Source organism: Podarcis cretensis, assembly GCF_951804945.1.
Source record: "Podarcis cretensis genome assembly, chromosome: 16".
Taxonomy (NCBI): domain Eukaryota; kingdom Metazoa; phylum Chordata; class Lepidosauria; order Squamata; family Lacertidae; genus Podarcis; species Podarcis cretensis.
The window spans coordinates 28,061,061-28,073,722 of record NC_137186.1 but is presented as its reverse complement, the minus strand read 5'-3'; the positions used below and the strand labels follow the sequence as shown (position 1 = coordinate 28,073,722).

The 12,662-nt window shown below is 42.7% G+C and overlaps 1 protein-coding gene across 1 annotated transcript in view; it reads left to right on the top strand.

The window, feature by feature from the left end:
* Positions 1–35: 35 nt before the first annotated feature.
* The window catches only part of PISD (phosphatidylserine decarboxylase), a 40,624-nt gene continuing 27,997 nt past the window's right edge, over positions 36–12,662 (top strand). Inside the window, exons 1-3 of the mRNA XM_079956910.1 lie at positions 36–211; positions 6,303–6,400; positions 9,651–9,826. Of these exons, the coding sequence (XP_079813036.1) occupies positions 153–211; positions 6,303–6,400; positions 9,651–9,826 (333 nt within the window). The 5' untranslated portion in view covers positions 36–152. The remainder of the gene's footprint in view (positions 212–6,302; positions 6,401–9,650; positions 9,827–12,662) is intronic.

Genomic DNA, 12,662 nt, shown 5'->3' with positions numbered 1-12,662 from the left:
TCGCTGGCTCGTGCTCTCCAGCTGCGCCCGCCCAGTCGCTCCCTCCCTCCCTCCCTCCCTCAGCCCCGGCGGCGCGGCAAACGAGCAGAGAGCAGCCGCGCGGCGGGGCGACTTCTCCCTCCACCGAACGAGAGAGCAGTAGCAGGGCCAAGATGGCGGCGGCGGCGGCGGCCGGGGCTTTGAGGGTGGCGTGCGCCAGGGCGAGCGGCAGGTACCGCGCGGCAGTCCTAGCGGCGGCGGCGGCGGCGGCGAGGCGTGAGGGAGAGGGAGGCGGGATGGTTTCGGAGGAAGGGGCTGGCCCTCGAGGGTGAGGGAGGTGGGGGGAGACAGGCAGACATAGCGGGGCGTGAGGCGCAGGGGGCGCAGCGCGTGCTCCGTGCCTCGCCATGCAGGTGCCGGGTGGCCCTCGGCCAGGCGGCGGATTCCCGTCTCAGAGGACCCCTGAGGGGGGTGGTCTCCCCAACCCCTCACCTCACTCCTACTCAGAGGAGACGTACTGGAGTTAATGGGGGCATCCCATTTCAGCGGGGTCTTCTCCGAGTGGAACTTGCAGTTGCCTTTTCATGTCTCCCTCCAGGGGAATTTGTGTGCACAGTGATTGCCAAAGCGGTGTGCAGGTTCTTGTCGCCGTCAAATTTATGACCCAGCGGATCTCGACGAGAAATGAAACAGTTTAAAATTTAGAACAAGTCTAAACGTGAAACAAACCAATGTGTCATTAACGATATTCAGGGTTGCGCCCTACTCGTAGTAGAGCCGCTGAAATTCATAGGCATGGACTGAGTATGATTAAAGGCTGGATAATACTCCTCAGGCCCGGTACACACCACTTGCTTATTTTTATTAGTTGATTAATTTATATACGGCTGGCTGGTAAAAAAAACCACCACCCCCAATACATGTATATACTCCCCAAATCCTGGGAACTGTAGTTTGATAAGGGTGCTGGGAAATGGAGTTCTGTGAGGGGCAAACGACAGGGTCCCAGGTTTCTTGTGTGGTTCGAGGGCCTGGGATGAGCTTAAAAGGTGCTTTTAAATGTATAGTGTGTACACAGCCTCACTATAAAGTTTTAATTCTAAATTGATCTGTGGTACTCTACAGTGTTAAGGTGGGAGATCACACTTCGGGACAAGGATTGTGAAGGGCAGCAGCGAAGTGTTAGGAAACTGCCTGAAGTTTAAAGTTTGGCATTTGCTTTCTTGTGTGGTGAGGGAAATGCACTCTGCCCCTGCTCAAGGGCACTTAAACCTGCTCTTAACTGCCTGTATTGCTGCTGGAGTCCTTGTCTTCTCTTATTTCTCTCTAGTGCCATCCATGGTGCTTTCCCAAAATGTGAGAGAAAGGGGGGGGTCTCTGCCCTGAGGTGCTTACAATGTGGTAGAAAATAAGAGGGATGTGGGAAGCAGGGAATGGAGGAAAATGGAGGCATGGGTGGGCTGCTCTACTTACAGATATTCAAGGCTTTGTTACAGGGACCTAGTGTTCCCCTTCTGGTGCAAAGGAAGCCCTAGCCAAGTGGTCAGTTCACTGCCCCCCTTGCAGTGTGTGCCTGTTGGGCCCTAGCTCAACTTGGAGGATTTGGGGGAAATGGCCTATCCACATTATTATCATTATTGACTTTATTAAGCCACCCATCCACACTGTCTCTCTGGGTGGCTCAGAGAAGCGAAAGATAAAATAGTATTAAAAACAAAATGTGGGAATTAAAAAACAATGACAGATATGATAAAATAATGCAACACAAAACTTTCCTTCTAGCATTAAATAAAACTAGAACTCAGTAACTCCCTGTGTCAAAATCACCTGGCACTGAATTTGCATTGGGAAAACATTACAAAATGTTGCATCAGGAGAAATAGATGCTCTTGGGGGGCCTTTGTAAGCATATTAGACTTGTTTTGTATTCCTAACCAACTGTACCTGTTTGACTGGGATTTTATGTTCCTAACCAACAATGCCTGTTTGACTGGCATCAAGAATTTTTACCCATCCTGTTTTAGCTCTGGGCTTTGCATGTTATGCCAGTGCAAACTGATTTTTAAAAGCCCTTAAAGTCTGTAAGTTACCACTGCAATCCTTAACATGCTGATCCCATCCCTATGTATAGTTCACTTTGAGGGCAGCTCCACTGAGTTGAATGGGACTTATTCTCAAGTAAGTGGGTGTAGGACTTCAGCCTGCAGGTGCGTTCATAAGAGTGTTAACTCAGCAGAAAGTCCCACTAAATGAAATGGGGATATTGGAATTAACATAGTTAGAATTGCACTGTAATAAGAATGAAATTTTGGTGGCAATCCTAGGCACCTATTCTTGAGAGTAAGCCATGTTCAACTCAGTGGGCTTTATTTTTTTGGCAAACACACATATAATTTCACAGTGTATTTGTGATGGCAAATAGTTAATATATGCAAAGGAAATTACTTTTGGAATTGAATTGTGTGTGCGTTTTTTAAGTTAAGTCTTAAAATTTCTTACTCTGTGCATATATGATTATCTCTCAGAAGTAGTTTATTTCATGGGTAGTTTAATTTCACAGGAGATGTGTCTGTCAACAGTTGCTAGCCATAATGCCTGTGTTCAGCGACAGTATGTTGTAAAATATGAACAAAAAGGGAAAGGAGGGCCTTTCTGGTGTTCTTCACAAACTCCTTTAAGCTGCTGAACAGAGTTGTGGTTCTCAGTGCCTTGCATGTGCTTTCCCACTAGAGTCACAGAGGACAGACGAGAACTCTGTGGAACTCTGATCTGAATTACTCTCTTTCGCATCAATTCCATTTATAGTGTGGAGTTTGGACTCTAAATAACCTCATCATTGCTACCATATATACACACAATCAAGTCCCAGGGAATATATAAATTTGGGCTCTTGAATGTTCCCCTGCCACCCTAGCTGTAGGTCACTGGGAACACACAGGGGCTAGACATTCTTTGCTCATCTTTCCATCTCCATAAAATCTCAGGAGACTGGGAGCAGAGGTGACTGGGTTCTCTGTCCCCTCATCAACCTCCATGAACTTCCTCAGGATACTGAATTAGTTACTCCCTCTTCGTTTCAGCCTTCAGGTAGAAGTTACAAGAAAGAGGCTCTCGAGCAACATGTGCAAATGAGAGAAAGCCAACTGTGCTATGCTTGCACCTAAAGCAGGATTAACACAATGCTAAAACATGGTTTAGCCCTGCATTGATGAACATGCTCCTCTCTTTCTGCACAGCTGGAAGGAGGAGTTTCGAAGCTTTTGCTTTTGGTTCACCACAGTTTGTAATTTTGTCAGAACAGGCAAACTGTGATTAACATAAGCTATGGTTAGTTTAAGGCAAGCCATGTTCAAACCATGGTTTCAGAAGGTGCGGGGTTGGGGGGAGCATTAGTGCATTAATAATTCCAGCCATAAAATCCATTTCAGCCTAAATCAAATGACTGTCATATTTGCATATCAACTTAATTCAACTTGCATACATAAGTTAAGAATGACCAATTTACTCTATTATAAAAACTAAACGATATTAAATATTAAAATAATATCAATGATGATATATCATCATCATCATTATTATATTTTTCATAATAATAATAATAAATTTATTATTTATACCCCGCCCATCTGGCTGGGTTTCCCCAGCCACTCTGGGCAGCTTCCAACAAAATATTAAAAATACAATAAAGCTCATATGACAAAAAATTCAATGCACATTACTTATTCCACTACCTTTTAGGACAAAGAAAAACAAAAAGGAAAAGGGGGGAAATATACTGAAAACCCGCAAAGAACTTAAAAGATAAAATACATTAAAGGGTCTAGGAGAACAAGACAGTCTTTGCCAGGTGCCAAAAAAGTAATGTGGCGCACCAGGCAAGCCTCTGTAGGCAGAGCACCACAGGTGCAGGCGAGGGTGACGAGGAAGGTGTTAGCTGCCCAAGGGGCCCTGGCCCTTGTCACCAGTTTATTCTATAAAATGTGGGCTGTCCTGAGTACAGCGTCAGTAGAAAGGTGAGATATAAATTATAACTAAATGCGCAGTTCTGTCATCGCACTTTATTTGGCCCTAAGGACTGTAATATGAACTGGCTCCCTGGCAGGTGAAGGCAGCCAACTCCAGTAAGTTTGGAACATTCTGATCTTCCTCTGTGGAGGCTTTATCTGCAGGCCCAACTAGCTATTGGGAAGAGGAAGAGCTCCTATTCAAAGCTTTTCAGTAGTGCTTCAGAGACACCTCTTATTAATAGCTGAAATATATGCAGCTGTTGAAATCCATTGAACTCATGATGGAAGCTTCCGCCTTGTGTATGTTGACTTCCAGCAGTTTGACTTCACCCCCAAAAGGCACACTCCTCCATTGTCTCCTGAGACAGATGGATGCCAGCAACAACAAGATGAGAAACAGTTTTAATCAGTCAGTGTAGAGAGCTGTGCTTGGTGCTAAGAGATCTGGGATCATATCGTGGTTCAGCTTTGGACTTTACTGAGTGGTCTTGGGCAAGTGACTCTGCCTAATTCCATTCACAATTTGTAATTGTATTAGTGGCATAGTTTTCAGTGCAGGTGAACAAATGTCAGGATTCTGAAATGTGACCATAAAATAGAACCAATGACTTTGTACCCAGTGACCCCCATTAAATTTTGTGAGCCAAAGTAAGCAATCTGGGATATACCTCAAACTCTGGCAGGGTGTGTGTGTGTGTGTGTGTGTGTGTCACAAATAGCAAGGGTTTGGTTTAGCCCTATCTTAATGGGTCCCTGAGGGCATCTTCCCCACCCTAATCACACATATAGTGAATAGTAAATCACTGCACACATTTGTGTACATTTGCAGATTGCCACATGTCTCAGCAGAGATGCATTTCTTCACACAGTGCATAATTAACTGGAATTTGCTGCCACAAGATGGCTACCACATTGGATGGCTTTCAGTGGAAGTTAGCCTTATTTTTCACACATTTGTCTATCGATGGTTATATACTATACCCAGTGTCAGAAGCAGTACATCTCTGTATGCCAGTTGCTGGGAATTCCAAGTGGGAAGAGTGGTTTAGCTTTTGAGTTCTGCTTGTGGGGGTTTTATGGGTGCATCTGGTTGATCATTGTGAAAACAGGATGCTGGACTACTAGATGGTCTTTTTGTCTGATCCAACAGTGCTCCTCCAGTGTTACTTCTCATCCATACCAATGTGGTAGTGGAGGATTTCAATAGGGTACCTATTCTCCTCTCCCCCATGCATTCCCTCACTTGGTATGATGAGAAGCATTTTGCTATTCACCTACCTGTCATAACCAAGGAAGTGTACCTGGAGCAAGTCTGTAATGACAAGGCTTGATTCTCAGCGACTCCCATACAGTGTTGTGCAACATAGAAAACTTGAAAATAAATTCCATAGGGAGCAAATCTTAATTCAAATGCCGTATTTTTTGCTCTATAAGACTCACTTTTTCCCTCCTAAAAAGTAAGGGGAAATGTGTGTGCATCTTATGGAGCGAATGCAGGCTGCACCGCTATCCCAGAAGCCAGAACAGCAAGAGGGCTCACTGCTTTCGCTGCGCAGCGATCCCTCTTGTTGTTCCGGCTTCTGAGATTCAGAATATTTTTTTTATTGTTTTCCTCCTCCAAAAACTAGGTGCGTCTTATGGTCTGGTGCGCCTTATAGAGCGAAAAATACGGTGCTTTAATCAGGAGTAGGCTTAGACCATTGGCTTGAATTTGCTTTAGTGTGATAGTTTCCAGCTTGTAAGGTCTCATGTTCTCTGATGTGATTACACTGCAGAACCTCTCAGGGTTAACAAGAGGGTGATCACTTGGCAACAGTAATGTACTTTCCTCCTCACGACTTTAGATTTTCCATACACATCAAGGTTGATGGGTTTAAAATACCCATGAACTCTGCTGCCAGCCTCAAGATAGAAGAGGTTGCAAAGGTCAGGGCTTCAGGTGCGGCTTCCTGTATTTCTTTACTGCTAAATTTGTCCTCAGTAAAAGCAGAATTTGGAAAGCCTGCAGAAACAGGAAAAAGTGGGCTAAAAATAATGAAGTGCAGCCCTGAACCTGCCAGTTAAGAAAGATGAAATGAGCTCTCTAAAATACACATTGCGTGATTTATTTATTTCAATTCTAAAAAGATTTATAACTTGCCCATCATCTGGAGTAGGTAAGGTAAAGCAGGAGTAGGTAAATATTATACAGTAATCCAGAGGAAGATAATGATTTGTAGCTCGGTTTATGAATATGTGTAGTTAATGTAGATTCTTTATATAGATATGCATCCATAATTATTTGTATTTTCCTGTTTTTATACCCATCACCACCAGTACCCTTTTCCACAGCAGCATTGTAAGACATGATAATCAGTCTATGAAGAAGATGTTGGTACTTTGGAAGCAACCACTTTCCCCATTCCTCCTTACTGGTAAGAATCCTCATATTTTTCATCTTATTGTTTATCTTACCACTTCAAACTATGATTACAAATTATGGTTTGGAAGCACAGTATTAAAGGTAGTTGGTTTGTTCAGGAAGTGGAAGAGAGAAGTTTTTTGCAAGAGAGGGTTAGGGAGGGTATGGAAGGCTGGTTTCAATACACGGAACAGGACATGATCCTGTTTTGTGATATTTGATACTTATGCAATTTTGCTTTGTTTGAGTCTGTGACACAACATAATAAAGAATCTGTAATCTGTATGTGATGATGATTGTGACATGTCATGTACAGCAACTGCTCTTTGATGTTAAATTTCTGATACCCATCCTTGGGAAATTTTAGGTCTCTGACTATTAGATGAAAATTAAACCTGTTGGTCTTGTAGTTCTTGCTGAATCAATCATGTGAAGGTATTCGTCATGTATATGCAGCGTGAGTATTCTGGTGGTGATGTAGGCCAGAACTGTTAATTATGTTTTAATCTTTGAAATTAATTTTGTTTGGTTGTGGCCAATTGGTGCCTTATGTGCAAGCACAATGACTTTTAATCTAGTGAAAGTGTCTGCTAACGGAGGAGGTGAGGCAACTTTTTACTTTCTCCCCCTGCCCCTGGCCTGCAGACTCCAGTGACCCCTGAAAATCAGCTCTATAGAGTTGGGAGACCATCCAGAATAGGGTGGTTTTGTTCTGCCTTGAGCACAGAGGTGTCCTGTCCCAAGCAAGATGGGCGGATTTGCCAGTTTTAATTAAATGGATTTGAGAAGGGAATTGCACAGACCATGAACCACCACAGAGAAGGCCCCGTTTCCTAGTGGGGACACCCAGAGCCAGGCCACTAAAGAAGATCTGAATAATGTCCATACAGATTTATATAGGAGATGTGTAAACAAAGTAATATAGCTGGAAGAAGTGCAAAAGCCTTGGCTTCCTGAACACTTGAAACAATTTCCAGAAATTTAATTAACTACTGTAATTAATTAACTAATTAATTTTATATGCGGCTCTTCATCCAAAGATCACAGGCTGGTTTACAGCATTAAAATACAAAATGAAAACACAAGGTACATAACTTAATTACAGTAGCAAAAACCAATAATCCCCCACCTACAGACAAATAGAAATGTTTTGTCCCCAAGGCCTTTAATTAATACATTCTAATCCAGAAAAAAACTGATGCAGCTAATGTGGCATATTCTCTCTAGTTGTGTCAGTCTCTGGGGTCCCAAAAGAAAGAAGAAAGCTCAGAATAACATAGTCATGGTTATCTTGTTCTCAGTGGCAAGAAGGGAAGGTTGGTGGCTTGCTGATTTACATAAGGGCTAGCCAATCAGTTTTGTGCAAATGCAATTGTTACTGCAAGTTGGAAAAACATGTTTCATTTCCACTGACTCTGGTCCATGTGTCTAAAATGCAGTGAGAGTGCTTTCACAGCAGGCTCACTGCTGAAACTATTTTTACATTGTTTTAACCAGCCATAGGACCTTATGGTAAAGAAACCTCGTCAGTAAAAAGCATCTGCCTGTATGCAAATGTATGCCACTTTGCATCCCAGCTGAGGTTCTTTTGCTCCCACAAATGATTCCCAGAAGACTTCATTTTAGTGTATGCTCCTGTCCAGCAGGTGGCAGTAGGGAAGTGCAAGATGCTGCTTGTGCTATGATAAGAAACACAAATTAATAATATCCATGCTTGCATAGAAATGGAAAAGGATTAGAATGATATGATATTTCTTTCCCCCTTCCCCTCCCTTCTTTGATCTTTTGGCTCTCCAATTTGCACTGTTAACTGAGTGGAAGCACCATGTGTCTCTATGCAGGACCATCGAGTGCAAGAAGTGCCTGTTGTGTGCAGCAGAGCCCTGGCTTTATGTGTATTTTGCCTTTCACAGCTCTCTGGTGATTTGGGTTGTTGTCAGTCTTTATGTTTGTAGCTGTTTGCTGTCTCTTTGATTTTGCAGCTTCCAGATTGCTGGAATGTTGGAAAACAGCCATTTCCCACTGTGCCAGATACCAAAGAAACACAATGTTGTACTTTAATAACATTTCAGAAATGGTAACAAAGGAAAAAACATTTGAAATATTTTGATGCCAGAGTGTAAGAGGTACAAAGGTCAGAAGCACATTTGGTAGTCATCTCCCCATCATACTTTGCCAGCTGTTATTCAGCAAAAATATGAATGTGGCAGTAGCCCTCCATCGAAAATCTCCAGCTTCCAAGGTGGTTTTCACAGGCAATGCAACATCCCCAGAAGGGATGAATGAATGCCCATTTTGGTTTCTCTCAGTTTCTCATTTTCTCATTCTTAAGTTAACAGCTCAGGTCCAAACAAAATAAAAAAATTCCTTCCAGTAGCACCTTAAAGACCAACTAAGTTAGTTCTTGGTATGAGCTTTTGTGTGCATGCACACTTCTTCAGATACACTGAAACAGAAGTCACCAGACCCTTCTATATAGTGAGAAGGTGGGGAGAGGTATTACTCAGAAGGGTGGTGGGACTGGGTGATTGGCAGATAGCTGTGATGAGCCTGTTGACGACTCTTAACGACTGCAATAGGTCTTACAGGAAAAAGCAAGGGGTGAGAAGGTGAAAAATGGCTTTGTCATGTATAATGAGATAAGAATCCAATGTCTTTGTTCAGACCAGGTCTCTCCATGGTTTTAAGTTTGGTAATAAGTTGCCCCAGCAATCACTTGGTCCCTTATATCTCTGCCCAATCACAGAGTTCTTTGGAGGAGTTACAGTGCCTTCAATATTGTGGGGCCGATTTTATGAAACTACCTTCCAGTTGAGGTCAGACATGTCCCCTCCCTGTTGAACTTCCAGTACCTAATGATTTTTTTTTTTTATTTCAGTAGGCTTTTTAACTGAATTCTGATTTTATAATTTTAACTGATTTTTATTTTCATTGTATTGAATTTTATGTACACTGCTTAGAGTTGATGTAGCGAATGAGTATATAAATTGTCAAAGTAAAATAATTGTTTTACTTGAATGTGGGCTCTGTTCCATAGTGCTCTATGTTTGAGAACTGAAGCTGTGAGTTGGGAATTGATTTGTCTAGGAAGTGACCATTGATGGTTTGAAAGAACCCCCAGCCAATCTTTGTAACAATGGTGATGTTTCTCTCTGGGCTGGCTTGGAGATGCCAGGTTCACTGTACAACCTCTTCCTCTGTTACACCGCAGTGTCAATGGCTGCCTGCCTGATTTCCTAAAGTACTATCTCCTTTTGTTACAGGTCAGCGGAAACTCTACACTGCACCGGTGAGGAGTGTACTGCGGTTACGCCCACTGCACCTTTTGGTGGCTACAGGCGGAGGTTATGCGGGATACAAGCAATATGAGAATTATAAGGAGAATCAGCTCAGAAAGTCGGGTTTAGAGCCACCCCCCAAAATCGCAAGTGATTGGGAGGTAAGTTGTGGAAGTTTTTATGCCATGTTCTTAAACATCTCACCATCCCTTGCTAAAAACAACATGAACTTGCCGAATGTAAAATGAAATGAATGGTGTGGTCCATTGGCTCTAAAGTTTTGTGTCTTGGGTGTGAGAAGCCCAAGTTGAATTCCCTGCTCAGCTCTGCAGCTTGCTGAGTGGCTTTGAGCAAGTCACGGAGTGCCAGTCCAGGGCTATGAGGTGCGACCATCATTCTGAGTTTCTTTGAGGAAGGACAGAACGCCAGTATGCATTCAATAGTATTCAGCCTTTCCCCCCCCTTCTTTTTCTTTTTTCTTTTTTTAAAAAAACAAAAGAACAAAAGAAGAAACAATACAATAAACAATACAAAACATAACCTTAACACTAAATTAAACAAAACAAAACAACAACAATTTAAAAAACATATAGCATACCATTTCATTAGTCTATCTTTCATTCCCTTATTTCATCGACTTCCTCTCACCTCCCTTTTTGTATTCCACTTCTGTTACTTGTTTCAGCAAATCCTTTCCATCTTTCTCTATATCATTATGAATGTCTTAACATATTTTTAACCTTATTTTCCATTAATACTAAAATACTTATTTATACTTAACTCCTTATAGCATTTCTGCTAAAGCCATAAAGTTTCATTCCAACAATTTTCAAACACTCATTAATTTTACAATATTTCTATGTACAAACTTTAGACTTTCCCAATCTTCTACCACCATCTCTTCTCCCTGGACTCGGATTCTGCCAATCATTGCCATCCATTCCATATAGTTCATCAACCTGGAGATCTTCTGTCCGAGGCTCTTAAATCTTTTCCAAGTCCCTTCTGCAATTCTTCTTCATATTCTTTGATGCTGAAAATGCTGAAGAGCAAGTCTCGGGGAGGCCCCAACCCAGCCATGCCCCCATTCCCTCTCGACAGGCCAGCCAACTCTCCACAGCTAGAACCAAGGTCCATACAATATCTCAAATCATGTTTCAAGACTCCTCCAGATCCAAAGACCCCCACAACTCCAATCACCTCCTGACCCAGATTCAGAACCCAAAGGTCAATAAATCCCTGCATGAAAGAGTCTATCCAACCTTCCTTCTCCAGTGCAGGCAGGGCTCCAATCTTCAAATTCTGATTTTTTCTATATTCATTCATAAGAGGCCTCCACTTATAGTCCTCGATTTGCCTCTGAAAGGCTGGAGCTTCCACTTGTATTACTTTAGGTTCAACAACCACAACTTTCTCCTTCTTCTCCCCAGTTTGTCCTGTCAAAGTAGTTTCCTGTATCAAATCCTGAGCAATTTCTGTATTAATGGTTACTTTTTGTCCCAAATTTATCACTTTTTGTTCCAAGTTCTCAAGTTTGGAATTCATAACATCCGTCTTTTTGTGAAGCTGTTCCAGCGAGTAGCTTATCTTACATAAAACAGACACTAAAGCTCCTTCTGTCCACATTCTTAAAGTCCAAGGTCAATCTCTGATTCTCACAGCTCTTATCTTGCAGCTGGAAAAAACCCACTCTTGTAACAGTTTCAAAAGCTCCCTCGAGAGGGAAACAGTCTCCACTTGTATCGATCCTTTCATGCGCATTTTAAAATATAAAGTTAGTTTCAATTTTCAATTACTTTTCCTCCTTTTTGAACGCAGAAGAGGACAATGGAAACAATATATTTCTCTTATTTAGCCATCTGTCAACATGCTATCCGTTCACAGTCAGTGAACTCTCCCAAAACGTTAATTCTGCTGGCAGCCCTTTTCTAGGTTCAGAGCAGTGGTAATTTAATTTTTCACTCTCTCCTGCAGGCTCACTAAGTCCAAAATTTCCCCCCTCTTCTCCTGCTTCCAAGGGTTTTTTTTAACAGTTTTAACCGATGGAGATTTAATCCTTTACAAAATACTTTCCAAGGCTTTAAGTTGCAACGTCTTTGCTTCAATCTATTTACAAAAGAGGAAGGCGGACTCCCTGTTTAAAACCTTCCTGCTTCGATGCCAAATTAATGAATTTAAAGATCCAATTTTCCGTTCTACTCACAGGTAGTTGTTTAAAGTCAAATTGTCCACAGGAAAAAGACAGCGCTCTCCGGCAACAGCAGTGCGGCTTCACTCCGTGAAAGAAGCAGTCGATTCAAAGCACCATGCCGCTCACCCCACTTCGCTCCGGATCCCCAAATCAGGGTTTCCCCGCGAGTAGGGGAGGCGCAAAAGGTGCCAGCCGAATCCCAAGTTCACAAGCTTCTCCCGCCTGTGATTTCAACGGGTCTCCGCCTTCGCCGTGGCGGTCAGATCCTAATTTCCACAGAGCAAATTCCTCCTGATCGGAGGAACTCCGCCATTGCCTGGAGGCGCCAACCCGGAAGTCCCCCTTCTTTTTCTTTTTGGACCCACCTATCACCTTTTATCTTGCTCCCTGGGGTGTCATGACTAGTGGCATTTTGGTTTAGTTGCCTGTTGTAATAGTGATGATAGCAATGAAATTTTTCCAGAAAAAGAGATGCTGGAACTCACCATGAACACCTCCCTTGTTCTCCTAAAATGGCAATGGTGCCCAGTTGAGAGGTGCTGGAAATGAGTTCTGGCAAGTTCTGGCTTTTTTTAAAAAAAGCCCTGTGTGGTAGTAATAAGGAGGGAGGGCCATATTGCTCCATGGTAGAGCACCAGCTCTGAATGCAGAAGGTCCTAGGTTCAGTTCCCTGCTTCTCCAAGTAGGGCTGAGAAAGACAGCAGTCTGAAACCCTGGAGAGCCACTTATAGTCAGGGCCTTTTCTGGACTGCAAAAGGAGAGGGTTCTTTAAAGCATTTGGGTGATGAGTGCAAAAGGGGTTCTGT